Source organism: Eurosta solidaginis, chromosome 2 (genome assembly GCF_040869045.1).
Source record: "Eurosta solidaginis isolate ZX-2024a chromosome 2, ASM4086904v1, whole genome shotgun sequence".
In the NCBI taxonomy this organism is placed as follows: domain Eukaryota; kingdom Metazoa; phylum Arthropoda; class Insecta; order Diptera; family Tephritidae; genus Eurosta; species Eurosta solidaginis.
The window spans coordinates 19,657,330-19,672,972 of record NC_090320.1 but is presented as its reverse complement, the minus strand read 5'-3'; the positions used below and the strand labels follow the sequence as shown (position 1 = coordinate 19,672,972).

At 39.5% G+C, this 15,643-nt stretch overlaps 2 protein-coding genes across 29 annotated transcripts in view; one reads left to right on the top strand and one right to left on the bottom strand.

Annotated features, from left to right (window-relative positions):
* Lar (tyrosine-protein phosphatase Lar) overlaps window positions 1-15,643 on the bottom strand; it is a 1,659,242-nt gene that overhangs the window by 1,195,929 nt on the left and 447,670 nt on the right. The window lies entirely within an intron of this gene.
* On the top strand, window positions 5,682-7,298 carry LOC137242013 (uncharacterized). The gene is made up of 2 exons (XM_067769376.1): window positions 5,682-5,827; window positions 5,896-7,298. Exons 1-2 carry the CDS (start codon window positions 5,805-5,807, stop codon window positions 6,743-6,745), a joined length of 873 nt encoding a protein of 290 aa, XP_067625477.1. The 5' UTR covers window positions 5,682-5,804; the 3' UTR covers window positions 6,746-7,298.

Below are 15,643 nucleotides of genomic sequence, written 5' to 3'. Positions count from 1 at the left end.
GTGAACACCCAGTGCTAGGAGGTTCATTTTGAGCAAGTACTAAATCGCCTTCTTCAAAACACGTTGGTTTTACACATTTTCTATCGAATTGTAGCTTAGCGGCTGCTCGTTGGTCGTTAACTCGCGACGCTGCGGTAGTTCGAATGTTTTGGAGTTCCTCGTCGCTAAGATAGTCGCTGTTATGTAGGCTAGAGACAATTTTGTTCTTCAGGATATCGCGTGGTTGAAACCCATATAGTAACTCATAGGGAGTACAATGCGTAGTTGAATTGTTCATGGTATTGATGCACCACTGGACGTTGCGGATATTTTCATCCCAGTGCCTGTCGTTTTCTGTGGTTGGGAGAAGCATCGATAATATGGTGCGATTGGTTCGTTCGGCGTGACCATTTGCTCGAGGCGTTCGCACCGCAGTTAGAATATGTTTGACATTGTTGTCGTCGCAGTATCTCTTGAAATCACGCGAGGTAAATGCTGTTCCGCGATCGGTGACAACTCGCTCGGGCATGCCTATGAAACTACTTACATCATTCAATATATCAATTACGCATTTAGTGGACGTGTTCTTTACTGCTCGCAGAATAGTAAACTTGGTGAACGCGTCGACGATGACCAAGAGATGTTCATTTCGCTTAGTGCTCTTGGGGAACGGTCCGAGGTGGTCCATGTGAACAGTTTTAAATGGGATGGGCTCAATATCGTCGAAATGGTACTGGGCTTCCATTTTCCCACCCTTATGCTTGTAGAATGCACACTCCACGCAAGATTTTAAGTAGTTTTTAACGTAGTTGCGCATCCTGGGAAACCAGAGGTGATCCATTAGTCGTTGTATTGTCTTCTCCACCCCCATGTGTCCAGCACGGTCGTGAGCGTCTTGCGTTACTCGATATCTTAGGGTCTTAGGGACGAGCCATAACGATTTGTGGTCTACTCGCCGAAATAGCCTATTATCCTTAATTACGTAGTCTCCGTCGGATGATAGACCCTTAGCCTGGATTTAGTTGATGATACCTCGCAGCGTGTCGTCCTGGAGTTGCATGCTGAATAGCCAGTCGGTTTCGTCGATAACTACTTTGGATATGCGTAAATGTGCTGTATCTGATTCTATCGATTCTTCCACTGGAGCTCGGCTTAGGGCATCGACGTGCTCCATTCTTCTGCCAGGTCTATGTTGTATGTCAATATCATAATCTTGAATCTTGAGCCACCAACGCGCTATACGTGGAATCAACTCCTTTTTCTTCATTGCCGTTTGAATTGCATTGCAATCAGTTCTTACGACGATACTCTTGCCGTATATGTAATGCCTGAAACGTTCAAGCGACTCCACCACAGCCAACGCTTCCAGCTCGAAACTGTGGAACTTCTTTTCACTGGGAGACGTTGCTCGGCTATAGTAGGCAACAGGCTTGATGTCGTCACCTTCTCGCTGCATCAGTACACCAGCCAACCCGATGGAGCTTGCATCTGTGTGGAGTTCGTGTTCAGCATCCACTCGATAAGCAGTTAGTATAGGTTTTGACGTTAATGCGCGTTGGAGTTGGGTATATGCCTTGCTTTGCTCTAATGACCAATGAAAATCGACGCCCTTCCTCAAAAGTGTTCGTAACGGTTCAGAGATCAATGCAAAGCCAGGGACAAATTTTCGGAAATAGCCGCTGAGTCCGAGGAAACGGCGAACGTCATTTACATTCTTTGGTATAGCAAATTCTGATATAGCTTGTGTCTTCACCCCGACCGGTGTTATTCCATCAGGGGTGATTTCGTGACCCAGGAAAGTTATAGAAGTTTTTAAAAACGTACATTTTTTTGCGTTTAGGGTAAGCCCGGCTTGTCTTAAGGCAGAGAGTACGCGTCGCAACTTATCTACCATTTCGTCAACCGAATTTCCACCTATCAAAATATCGTCCATATATAATAGCATATCGCCTGGTTTCGTCTTATCCTGAACCTTCGCCATTAATCGTTGAAAAGCTATAGGAGCGTTTTTGAGGCCAAAAGGCATTCTTTTGAACTCATATAACCCGTCCGGAGTAATAAAGGCCGTAAACTTCCGAGAACTAGTAGCGATTGGTATTTGATAGTAGCCGCTATTTAAGTCTAAGACCGTAAATAATTTATACTGCTTCGCTTCGTACAAACGCTCTTCTATATTTGGAACCGGAAATATTTCTTTTATCATTAGTTGATTCAACCGTCGATAATCTACGCAAAGGCGATCGCCGCCGTCTTTTTTCTTAACCAGCACGAGAGGACTAGCATATTCTGACTCAGATTTAGTTATTATGTCGTTGGTTTCGAGTTCATTTATCATTTCTGTAACTAGTGCTTTTTTTGGTGCCGGTATACGATACGGAGATTGCGCTATGATTTTATTATCGTTAAGTTCGATGGTCATTTCGATTAGATTCGTCTTACCGATGCCGTTTAAGCCTTCCGCAAACAGATCACCGAATTCTTCTAAAACCGCGTATACTTTTGAACGATTTGACTGGTCTTGTATATCTGCCACCAATTGTCCAACGTCGAAATTTCTACTGCCATCTACTACCACGCGTTTGCTTGCCAAAATTGACTTGCCATCGTTTACTTCGAATTTTACCGATTTATTCATTAATATATCTTGGCCGATTAGAAAGTCTGTTTGTAACAATACGTCATCAACCACGTAGAATATAGCATTAACATTCGCTTTACCTATTTTTATATTCAAAGTGCACATTTCTTGTATAACTTGACTACCGCCCCCAAAGCCGTTTAGTTGCGTTTGACACTTGTCGAGTGTCATGTTTAGTGTTTTAGCTACCGACGACCGCACCATACTGCAATGGCTGCCAGTGTCTATAAATGCCTTAAAAGTTTCAGAGCCAATTTCGAGATGTTTTGTGAAGCACTGATCTAATTTTGACATTTCGGTTCGACGGACATCATATCCCCGCTTACCGCAATTTTGTGGTTCATTTTTAGCATGTACTTTGCTACAATCTACACACCTAGCGCGCCGCTGCGGCTTGGGACATTTACTAGAAATATGACCTACCTCTTTGCAGTTATAACACTTTATTGATGATTTCGTTGTTTGCTGTGTTTGTTGTTCCTGCCCATTTACCGACACATTTCTAGTTTTTACTTCGCTGATTTTGTTACGATTGGAAAGATAGTCTTCTATTACTTCCCGCATTTCTTTGACAGTTTTAAATCTCATCCCGGCGATTGAGATTTGTAGTTCACGATGTTGTAAGCCGGCGCGTATGTAATTAATTATCGCGGATTCACTAAGCCGGTATTGTCTACCAAGCGCACAAATACGGAAACAGTAATCGTTAATTCGCTCATTTGATTTTCGAACATTTTCACCCATCACCCGATGTATCTGAGCCTCATCGAGGTGAACACCAAATTCTGCCACTAAATCATTTGAAAAATCGTTCCATGAGGTGTGTACTCTTGGTTGGGCATCGAGCCACATACGCGCTACGCCACGCAATCTACTATACACAGCTAGAAGTACACACTTTTCATCAAATTGATACGCTTGCACGACACTACTAACGCGGTCTGTGAATTGCTCTACCGTAAGCGATTGGGGGTTTGTCGGATCAAATTCCGGAATTGTTTCACTTATTTCTTTAATAGATTCCTTTCGCCCATTCCCGCTTTGCAAACTAGTTGTTGTCATGGGAGTTGTTACCGACTCGCGCGAAGGTTCGTTTTGTACATTTTGATTCGATACGCTTTGTTGCAATAACGCGACTATATTATCTAAAGCGCCCCGAAGCTCGTTTATTTGCTCTTGAATATTAGAACCCGCACTCACATTTGCATTTGAATTTGCTCTTGACATCACCGGTGGCACTTGCACCTCAATTTCATCAGAACCATTGTTGTCAAGCAAACGCTGCACAAGTTCAGCGCGCGAGCCTGTCGTTGCTAAATTTCTTTGCGATAATACCGATTTTAATTGATCGATTTTCATATCGGCAATTTTAAATACCTCATATTGATCGTTCTGCTGCATTTCACTTTGCACTTTGTTTTGTTTTGGTTTCTGATTTCCACCCATATTTTCGTTATTGTTTTGTTTACGATTTTGCCGTTCACGTTTCGTTTCAGTCGTTTCTTTTTATCGCTTTTATTTTCCACCTGGTTCTTTGCTTCGTTCAACCGATTTCGCCGTTTATTTGCTCGCACTTATTTTCGTTTGTTCTTGCTCGTTTTTATATGTTTGAAATTTTGTCGTTACTCGCTAATATTTACGTTGTTGTTGGTGTGAATGCTATTCGCGTTGCAATTACACTACCGAACATGCGCGCATAAGATATGATGAAATTCACTAACACACCGACGTCAGTAATTTCTCGAACGTTCTGCACCTGTATGTATGTACGTATGTTGCAAACGGATTTCACCACGAATATGCCCCTTAAACTTTTCGACCGTGCATATTCATGTTCATGCACCTTTATATATATATATATCTATATGTCGCAAAGCAATTATAAGTACAAAACTTTATATTTTCCATAAGCTCATGCATATTTTATGCCAACACAGTTTATACAGAGATTTTTTATTGCACGTACGTATATGCATACATATAATTTGCAAAATCACTCACACTCTGTTTTTCTTGGGCAATAATCCCTTCTTCTGAACTATAGAAACATTTTAGATTGTTTCTTAAATTTGAGGAACTGGTTTTTAATTCAACAATTCAATTACAGAGTTTAATATTATATTTCAAATTAATTAATAGGATGAGATTTTACGTTTTTAGTTTCTCCGATTGGTACGCTTCGCTTTCTCGTTAACTACTACTGTCCTTCGTTAATTTGATTCGTATCGCCATGTTTCAACTGGGTTGCCAGTGAGAGTGACAACAGGGTCGTTATTGTTAATTCGATAGTAGGGTTGCTTACACATGTGTACATTTCGTTATGGCATTTCCATTATTTACTAATGACATTTTTATGTGAATCGATTTCATAGTCGAGGTTTTGACGTTGAACGATGAATTTTGAATTGGTTTACTTTCGAATGTTCATAGGTTTACGAAAGTGCACGATTCCTTGGTGTCCATACTTTTCATATAACCTATGTCCAGGCACACTAATAGATCATGGCATAGTTAATAAATTCATCATAAAATTTAAATTAAATAAGTACTTATCGGGTATTTGTAAACTGATTGGTTCTTATTTCTACTACTAATATTTTTCGAAAATTCGCAAAGAAACAACACAGTTAACGGATGTCAATTCGACTTGGGAGCAAAATGGCTGCAATTGTCTTGTGATTTAATCATGGTGCACAAGCTTGTGCATTGTAAATTTTACCAAGTAGCGCAACTAACAGCTGATCGGTCAAAATTCGCACATTCACACGCACAGTTCTCGACTCAGTTTCAAAAAAAAACTTTAGATTATTTAATTCAAATTTTAAAGTGAGATAATCCTTGCCAATTAATGTATACAGAATATATATGGCGTTTTTGTTGTTACTAAAACAATAGTTTTATTTATATTAAAGCTTTTATCATTTTTTTTTTAACTTTGAAAAAACTCCGAACACCATTCCTTCATTATATGACATTCGACTGCCTAGTCCACTGCCTTCCACTCTATTCGCAACATAACCTCTACTTAAGCTGCCAAACTATATAGTAAACAATGAGCTTGTGTCTTTATCCCTTGGCAAGCATTGGCAAGTGTGTAACATAAAAAAGGGGAATTCCATACAAGAGAATTTGATTCTGCATAGTAACGCCACTGAACTTCTGATTTCACAAAATTCTCGATTTGGAAATGGCTGACGAGACTGACTCAAGGTAAATAAAATTTATTGATACGATGAAAGTCTACTTTATTATGATTCATTGTTTTTTAATTTGTTTAGTATTTCCGAAATAGGCGATCAAGAGTCCTCGCCCGTTGATTGCAGTTTTGTGATTGGGTCAGGAGCAAGCGCCATAACCATTGGAGCACATAAATCTATACTCTCACGCGCTTCTACCGTTTTTGAAAGAATGTTCAATGGCAATTACAAAGAAGCAGACGCCAGCACCAACATACCACTGCCTAACGTATCTGATATCACCGACTTCAAAATAGTGTTGGACTATATATATGGAAAAAAATATTCCCTTAAATACTTAAACTTGAAACGTTTGAAACATATAGCTTACTTGGCAGATTATTATTGGCTGGGGAAACTTCTAACTGAATGCCATGATACAATCGTAATAAAAGCTAAGGAAGAACATGTAAGCTTGCATGATTATGTTCAAATTTATGAATATCAAAGGAAACTTAGACGACAGATAACTTACTTCAAATATATAAATGATACATGTATTTATGAGAGTGCCTTTCCTTATGAATCTAAGGAATTAACAAGTAATACATCTATATACGACTTGCAACCTGTGCTTTTCTACGATCTACTAAAAAAAATTGATTCTAAATTCAAAGAAATCGAACGTTTTTGTTTGATAGAAAACTACGGCAAAATACACGGACTGAAAATGGATGGTGTTGCATTAAATAAAATTGAAATGGTTGATGATTCACCCAAAGCTCATTCTGAAGATCTAAATTCAGGAAATACTTTGAAACAAATGTTTCATTTAATAAATTTTGAGAATATGACTGTCAACGAGTTTAAAATGGGTCCAGCTGTTTCTGAATTATGGCTTGTGAGTGCTAACGAAAAATTGCGTATTTTGCTTTCTTGTAAACGGAATTAGTTTTCACTTTGGACGGAGCGGCCTTATTATAAACCGCTGTCATATAACATCAAATTTTATACACGTTGATTCATTTTTTTTAGTTCTTACATATAAAAATAAAACGAGACGTTGGAGTCCAGAAATTTAGTCGCCACATTGGAATATTATAAATATGCGCTGTTGTTTTTGTTTTTTTTTTTTGTTCATTAAAAATACATACTTATGTGTTGCGTTTTCAATGACACCACTAAACAGATATACATATCCATATGAATAATTTTAAGAGCTTACAATTCCTCGAGTTTGTTCGAACGCAAGCGAAAAGAAATCATTATTTATATATGTACATATGTATAACATTGCAATGCACCGATTGGATTTAATGTTGAAGCTTGCGAGTCTGACGAGATTCGAGTTGATGTTCCCGAGAAATTTCTTCTCGAACCAATTCGAGAAATCGTACGTTAAAAAAGTTGTATACTCCATTAAACATTTTATGGTATCTCTTAACTTTGTATTTGAATGTTTTGTACCCACTGTGAAAAGAATAAAAGTTGCAAACTTAAATTTATGGATAGTAAAGTTCGATTATAGTTGGTAATCAATTGAATTCAACTCTTGGCAATAGCTTCTTTGTCGTTCAATATCTGGATATTCCTACAAAACCAAATTTTTCATCTGTATATAATAGAAATTGGCTGAAAATGACCAAAAATTTGCTTTAGTGCAAGTCAAATTCGAATTTTTAATCCTTTTCCGCAAGTATAACAGGCGATTTGCCAATGGAATACTACGAGGAACTAGACGGATTGGCTTAGCATTATCAGTGACAAATGGATGTACGACGACTAGAGCTGTAAAAAGATTTTATCAATTGAGTGTGCATTCTCTCAGCATTCTTTTAAAAATTTGTGATTTTTTGGTTGCATATTATATATCTCCATTCCTGAATGGCTTAAAATACTTTAACTCAAAGCTAATTTAATGAATGCAATTTTTAATGAATGTAAACTTGAAATGAATGCATACTTTTTTCCATTCAGTACTAAATACTTTTCCCCAAGGTTATGTTTTTGTATACTTTCATTGCCATCAGATATGTTAAATCAATTTAGGAGTTGGGTGCAAAAAATGCGTAAAATTGGTCAATAGCAAAATTATCCTCTTCTAATTATTCAAGTAGTTTAATATTTAAGAATTCATGAGCTTAACACCGGTTTATAATTATTGAATATGAACTATTATGTTTGTTTAAGAGCAACTGAAATGAAAGAAGCATTTACTTGTATATTGTGACGGTACCATTTCGAAAACAAACAAACAAGTATTTAATTATAAACCAGGAAAGTCTTAAATCATCTTCATGGTGTCCGAAGATAAGCCATACAAAGAAAAAGTACTTCATAGCATATTTTGTATACTTCGTAATTGGGTTAATTTTTTTTAATTAATCGTGTGAGATCAAAAAATGTTAGGCTCTTGTGAGTTGATTGGTTTCCTTTTTAGGTAAATCTCGCGGATAACTCGCTTACATAAAACCATAGGGCTCTTGATTATATAAAATATTCAAAAGACATGAAGATGTAGTCGAATTTGACTGAAACTTCGCAAAGACAATCTATTGCTTTCTTGCTATATGTCAAAATGTTACTACTTATTTTGCTATTGTTGTAAAATGATGGATTTTGTAAATGAACACATTGTGCATTGACCAAGTAAATTGTGGATATTTTGTATATAATATAACAAAAACAGATACTTCAGTTTAAGTCATTTAAATACATCAGTGATGGTAGCGTGCTCCGCCTACCACACCGTATGCCCTGGGTACACACCCCGGGCAAAGCAACATCAAAATTTTAGAAATAAGATTTTTCAGTTAGAAGAAAATTTTTCTAAGCGGGGTGGCCCCTCGGCATTGTTTGGCAAGCGCTCCGGGCGTATTTCTGCCATGAAAATCTCAATGAAAACTCATCTGCCTTGCAGATGCCGTTCGGAGTCGGCATAAAACATGTAGGTCCCGTCCGTCCAATTTGTAGGGAAAATCAAGAGGACGACGCAAATTGGAAGAGAAGCTCGCCGTCCCCGTTTCCCCGTTTTCCTTCATCTGTGCCACAAAAAAAATGTTCCATTGGTAGAAACTCTTAAGAGGTTATTGACTGGCTCCATCGGACTACAGTTTTTTTACAGCTGATATTTTAACAGTGTTTGACGGAATATAAATATAGGACCCGAGTGGCTGAATTTTTTTGTGATTTTCGTTTACTGAATACCGAAACCATCTCAAGTCACACAAATTGTCACTAATGGAAAATCTCAAACTTAGAGACTTGAGATGAGACTGAATTACATAATTCAGCCTTTACTACAAATACAAATGACAATACTTAGGTTAAAATTATCACATAAATTTTGGTCGCGGTTGTAAAGAGTTAAAGGATAGGGGTCAGAGTTGGGGTTTCTCAATGGAGACTTAAAATTAAAATAGTTTTTTTTTTCTGCTACCCAAAATCTGCGAGTACAGGAATCTACTAAGGATCTACAAGCGTGAAATTACCAGGGCGTAGAGAAACTCATGGAAAAGTTTCTGTATGGACATAGAGTGCTCCAGCGAAACAGCACGGTTGAAAAAAGTCCTAGCACAGGGAAACATAGTCCAGGGACTAATAAAGAAAGAGAACGGGGAATGGTCACGTAGTAGTGAGGAATCCCTTGAGGTGCTTCTCGATACAAATTTCCCATCGGGAGACGGTTTAGAAGAGCCAGCAGACATCACTCACACTTCGATCAGGAGCTAGTAGTGCCGGGCTTGGTGACCGATACCAAGATCGAGTGGGCAGTGACGTTTTCTAAGTTTAAAGCGCCGGGCCCAGATGGTATATTCCCGGCCATGCTACAAGTCTCAAGTAGGGCGGTCGAGGAATGGCTTAAAATAATATTCGATGGGTGCATAAGACTGAATCATGTACCGACTTTGGAAAACTGCTCGTGTAGCTTTTATACCAAAGGCGGGGAAGATCGGTCACGTGTATCCCAAAGACTAGACCCATTAGCTTACCATCATTTCTGCTCAAAACCTTTGAGAGGCTGATAGATGTGTACATAAAGTCCAACGTGGATGAAAAGCTGCTCTCCACAACACAGCATGCATACACCAAAGGCAAGTCGGTAGACACCGCATTGCATAGGGTGGTAATAAGCATTGTGAAATCCCTGGAATATAAGGAATTGCCGGGGCTTTCAATAATGTTGCAAAATGTGCAATTATGGATGGTCTTAATTACATTAAAGTACATCCTGCTTTAATCAGATGGATCGGCTGCATGTTAAATTGCAGAAAGATTACATCACAGTGGGGATTGTACGAGGCCACGAAATAAGTCTCTAGAATTTGTTTGTACGATATGGGTATCAAACGAAAGGGGATAATGAGTATTTTAAAAGGGAGTGGGCCTTAGTTCTATAGGTGGAGGTCTTTTCGAGATATCGCCATAAAGGTGGACCAGGGGTGACTCTAGAATGTGTTTGTACGATATGTGTATCAAATTAAAGGTATTAATGAGGGTTTTAAAAGGGAGTGGCCCTTAGTTGTATATGTGAAGGTATTTTAGAGATATCGACCAAAATGTGGTACAGGGTGACCCAGAACATCACCCGTCGGGTACCGAACAGTATTCCTGCCAAGATTCCAAGGGCTTTTGATTTCGCCCTGCAGAACTTTTCATTTTCTTCTACTTAATATGGTAGGTGTCACACCCATTTTACAAGGTTTTTCTAAAGTTATATTTTGCGTCAATAAACCAATCAATTAACATGTTCAATCCCTTTTTTCATATTATGTATAAAATTATGGCATTTTTTTTTCATTTTTCGTAATTTTCGATATCGAAAAAGTGGGCGTGGTCATAGTCGGATTTTGTTCATTTTTTATACCAAGATAAAGTGAGTTCAGACAAGTACGTGAACTAAGTTTAGTAAAGGTATATCGATTTTTGCTCAAGTTATCGTGTTAACATTACATTAAAGTACATCCTGCCTTAATAAGATGGATCGGCTATCACCTCTGCTGTGGACGCTGGTCATCAACCAACTGCTCAGGCAATTTGATGAGAGACCCGTAAAACTTACGGCTTACGCAGATGACGTTGCAATTGTCATAAGTGGAAAGTGCCTTCCAACGATTAGTTCTTTGATGGATCGGGCGCTTCGGGATATTCATACCTGGGCATCTAATGTCGGGTTGAAAGTCAATGCGGAGAAGACAGATATGGTCTTGTTTACAAAGAGGTACAAGGTCCCAAATTGGACCAGGCCTAAGTTAGGAGGGGTGACCTTACAGGAGAAACCTTGCACAAAATATCTAGGAATCATCCGAGACAGTAAGCTGTCATGGAAGCTCAACGTGGAGGAGAGGGTCAAGAAGGCCTCAAAGGCACTATACATGTAAACGAATGCTGGGGTATATGTGGGGCCTATCGCCCTCTCTTTCTCATTGGGTTTTCACAGCGATTGTAAGCCCTATTCTATACTATGGAGTTTTTGTTTGGGGAAATCCACACAAAAAACACCATACCTCAAAAAATTAGAGGGGGTATGCAGACTATCGATGCTTGGTATTACGGGAGCCCTGAAAACAACCCCGACGGCTGCACTGTACGCCATTCTGCACATTCCACCTGTAGACCTGGTAGCAAAGAACAAAGCATTAACGACCGCAACCAGGCTCGGTGCTTCGGGGCAGCTTGAGCGCCGACCATATGGCCATAGTAGTATAGCGTCATCAATCACAAGACGAACAGACTACCTGATTCCCTATCTGCGCTTCAAGGGAGATCTTAAGGCCACAATAGAGGTGGACGGTTGGCGCAAGGGTGCGCAAATGGCGGAAGGGGCGATACATGTGTACACCGATGGTTCCAAAGTAGTGGAAGGAGTAGGGTCTGCGGTATACTGCGCTGAACCGGAAATAAGCAGATCCTACAGGCTGCCGAATTACTGTAGCGTTTTCCAAGCGGAAATATTAGCCGTAACCAAAGCAGTAGAAACCCTGGAAGAGAATAGCTTAAGCTGCAACCGTGTTAACTTTTATATTGAGTCAAGCAGCAATTAAGGCAATAATCTCGCATAGCACAGCATCTAAATGCGTGTTAGAGTGTAAGCGGTCTCTGGAGAGAATCGGGACAGGGAGAAGCATACATCTATGTTGGGTCCCAGGGCATATGGGAATAGATGGGAATGAAAAAGCGGACGAACTAGCTAAAAAGGGCGCATCCCTTGAAGCTTGCTCCGTAGACGTCCCAAATCTTCCACTTTTAATGACAGAGTGCTCTTTAAAATCCGAAAAACTGAGCCCGTATCGTGTTATACGGTCATGTATCGAAAAGCAATGTCACGCAAACAATAAATCAGAAACTGTCAAAAGATTCGTGGTAATGATAATAAATTATGGATCTAATGAGTACTGGTAGCCACAAGTTCACATATTTCCCTATTCCGATTGCCCGTTTCAGACCTATCGCAATTTAAAAAATTGATTTCGAGCACGAATCGTATAACGCGTTACCGACCCTGGTCAGAGAATACGTTGGAGATTAAAACCGTAAATATACATATCGAGAACAGATTTAGGTAAGCAATCACTCCAGGCAGAGCGACCAAGCATTAGACTGGAAGCACATCGCAAAAGTTGTACATATTTATCCCTTTCTGAAGCATTTGCATTGGATGGCTAGAATTTGATTTGTTTCAATGTATCAGACTCGGATACTCAAGGCTCTCCCGCTGGTTACTATCGCCTCTGTAAAAGATGCTCTCCAGCTAAGCAGTAAGGTCGCGGATTTACTAGAAATATACCTACTGAAACTAGAGTGTATCTTCATTTGAAGGCTCATTGAAGGGTTGGCTATCACACCCATTCCCTCTATGCTTGCTGATAAAGTTCACAAATTGACATTATCTGTGACATGTAAAAGGATTGGAACACTCAGAAAATGTTTCTTGCATTAGTTGAATAGATAAAAGTGAAGCGTGAAGTCCCCTGTCCTACTGCATTAGCCAGAGTACGTCACCGCTTCAAAATCAGTGTCTAGCAGACGTGTACATACTGTGAAGAACTCTACAAAAGGCTGAGCAGTTTTATTGGCAAATACTGGATTCTTTCTGGGACCTGTGCTATGTGCTGCTTATAGATCTGATAGCTGTGCCACTCCTTACAGCTGGAGTATTAGCCTCGAGAACGCAGGACACGAGCACAAATCGTCTGCGATCATTCCCTCCTCCAACCCGCATTCTGTACACCTGCTATCACCGATGAGGCCTCATTCAAGCGCATACTACGCCAGAAGGCAGTGTCAAGTCAGAGTTTCTTATCATGACCCCCAGTCCCCTCTTTTCAACGCTGAGAGTAACTTTGTTTGACCTTTGACACTTTGCAGCCTCGTGTTTCGTTCAACGCATTTCCTTCTTATTTGATCAATGCACAACTCTTCCCTTATTTTAATCTCGCCAAAACTAATAGAGACGTCTACTGGAGAATGCGTCTTTATAGGGGGATACACTCTTTTAGCTACCCCATCCGCCTTTTCATTTCTAGTTCTATCATTTCTGTCTGTGATATGCGAGATTATTGCTGCTTGGTTGTCAATATAAAAGTTCACACGGATGCAGTTTAAGCTATTTTATTCCAGTGTTTCTACTGATTTGGTTACGGCTACTACTTCCATCTGAAAAACACTACAGTGATCCGGCAGCTTGTATGATCTGTTTATTTCCCCGTTAGCACACTATAACGCAGACCCTACTCCTATCATTACTTTGGAATCATCTTGTCTGCCATTTGGGCACTCTTTCGTCAATCTTCTACTTCTTTTTGTGGCTCTAGGTGACGGATCGAAGCGCAGGAAGGGAACTAAATAGCCCGTTCGTCCGGGGATTGATAACGCTATACTACTATGACCGTATGATTTGCGCTCAAGCTGCTCCGATCCATTAAGTCTCTTTGCAGTTTTTTGCGCTATCTACTTCACCGCCAGGTCTACAGTTGGGATGTGCAGAATGGCATACAGTGCAGCTGTAGGGGTTGTGTTCAGGGCTACCGTTATGCCAAGCATTGCTTATCTGCATAACTTCTTTAATTTTTTGAATAAGGTTCTTTTTTGTGTGACTGTCCATTAAACAAAGTTTCCATAATATTGGACAGGCTTTACAATCGCTGTAAATACCCAATGAGAGAGACCCCAAGTACACGTCAGCACTACTTTACATGCATAAAGTGCCGTCGAGGAATTTCTCACTCTCTCCTTCACGTTGAGCTTTCTCCTGCGGGGTCACCCTTCCTAGTTTGGACCTACTTCAATTCGGGATCTTATACCTCTCAGTAAACAATACCATATCCGTCTTCTTTGCCTACCCGATATTAGATGCCCAGGTATATATCCCGAAGCGCCCATTCCGTCAAAGAGTTAATTGTTGAAGGGCACTTTGCAACTGCAACGACATCTGTGTACGCCGTAAGATTAACGGATCCCTTGTCGAACCGTTTGAGCAGTTAACCGATAATCATTTTCCACAGCAAAGGTAATAGTACACCACAATGTTAAGCACCTCTGCCCGTTGAACTCTTGGCGTCATACAGCCACCACTGCGAAGTAATCCTACTGCAGTTTGGCAAGCAGCCGATCCATCTGATTAGGGCTGTATGTATTTTAATGTTTCAATTCAGACCATAGCGAATTGATACAAGGTGGCAGCATGGTGACATACCTACAAACATAAATAAAAAATCCATACTTTGTTTTTGTAAATTCAATGGACAAATGTCAAAATCGTACTGCGGCGGAAGTTAATGTATCAAAACAAATAAAAAAGTTAATAATCAGCTGTTCCGTGCTGCCACCTTGTATCGTTGCGCCATGATTCAGACCATACTTGATCACCCCTATTCTGCATTTCGATTACGTTCCCGTTCTACGCTCCGCTTTAATCGAAGTTGGGTATTCTGCTTTACGACGGAATTGTAACGAGAAGAGCAAGAGCAAATGATTTTTCGAAATCAGCTGTTTGTACGGAATGTGTCAACAATGGAACAAAATAAATTAAAGAATTTGTAAAAAACACTGAAAAACGTTTATATTTTATTATCTATGCCATTTTATACAAAATAAAGCAATAGAATATATTGCCGCAGTGTAATATTTTCTGAGTGAAGTGCTTTCATTATTGTAAGTGTGTTTTTATCGTTCTTTTGGCCAAATCCCTGCCGTGGCCACGTTTCGTTAGAACGGATTGCTGCACGAATATAGTTGACATTTTCTGAATTTTATGGATGCTAATTTCATTGCACTGGCCTAAAATACTTTACAAAGATTTATTTATTCTTTCCGCAAGGATTGTTTACGTTTCCGCTTCAACTTCCTATACTCCGGCAGCTTGCTTTGGCATATAACTGGACCCAACGAACAGACACAAATTATAGCTGTCTATTATAATGGAATCAATAGCCGCGGCATTATTTGTGGAGTTGGAAAGCAACGCATAACATTTGAACAAAGTGAAGAGGAGAAAATACAAGCGAAGCAAAAATTTTATGCGAAGGCTGGCTTCCCAGGAGTCATCATATCGCGCTTTGTTGCCATTAAATTAGCCAAGGTCTCATACTGCACTTTAGTTGGAAACAAAACAAGCACCATCAAGCCTTTTACGTTTCTCAACAAGTTTTACTTATATTTTTGTTAAAATTCTGTTATAAATTAATAACAAAATAAAAAGAAAATAATTGCAAAAAAACGGAACTACGATCGAAATGCAGAATACACAAAATCGAACGATTCGAAGTTGGTTCGAAAGAGATTGGAACACAGAATACCAAAGTTGCCAAATCGAAAAAAATCCAATTCAAGTCGAAATGCAGAATAGGGG

Coding starts and splice junctions, on each gene's coding strand:
- LOC137242013 (XM_067769376.1), top strand. CDS start 5,805: ATGGCTGACGAGACTGACTCAAG. Junction 5,828..5,895: donor GCTGACGAGACTGACTCAAG/GTAAATAAAATT, acceptor TAATTTGTTTAG/TATTTCCGAAATAGGCGATC.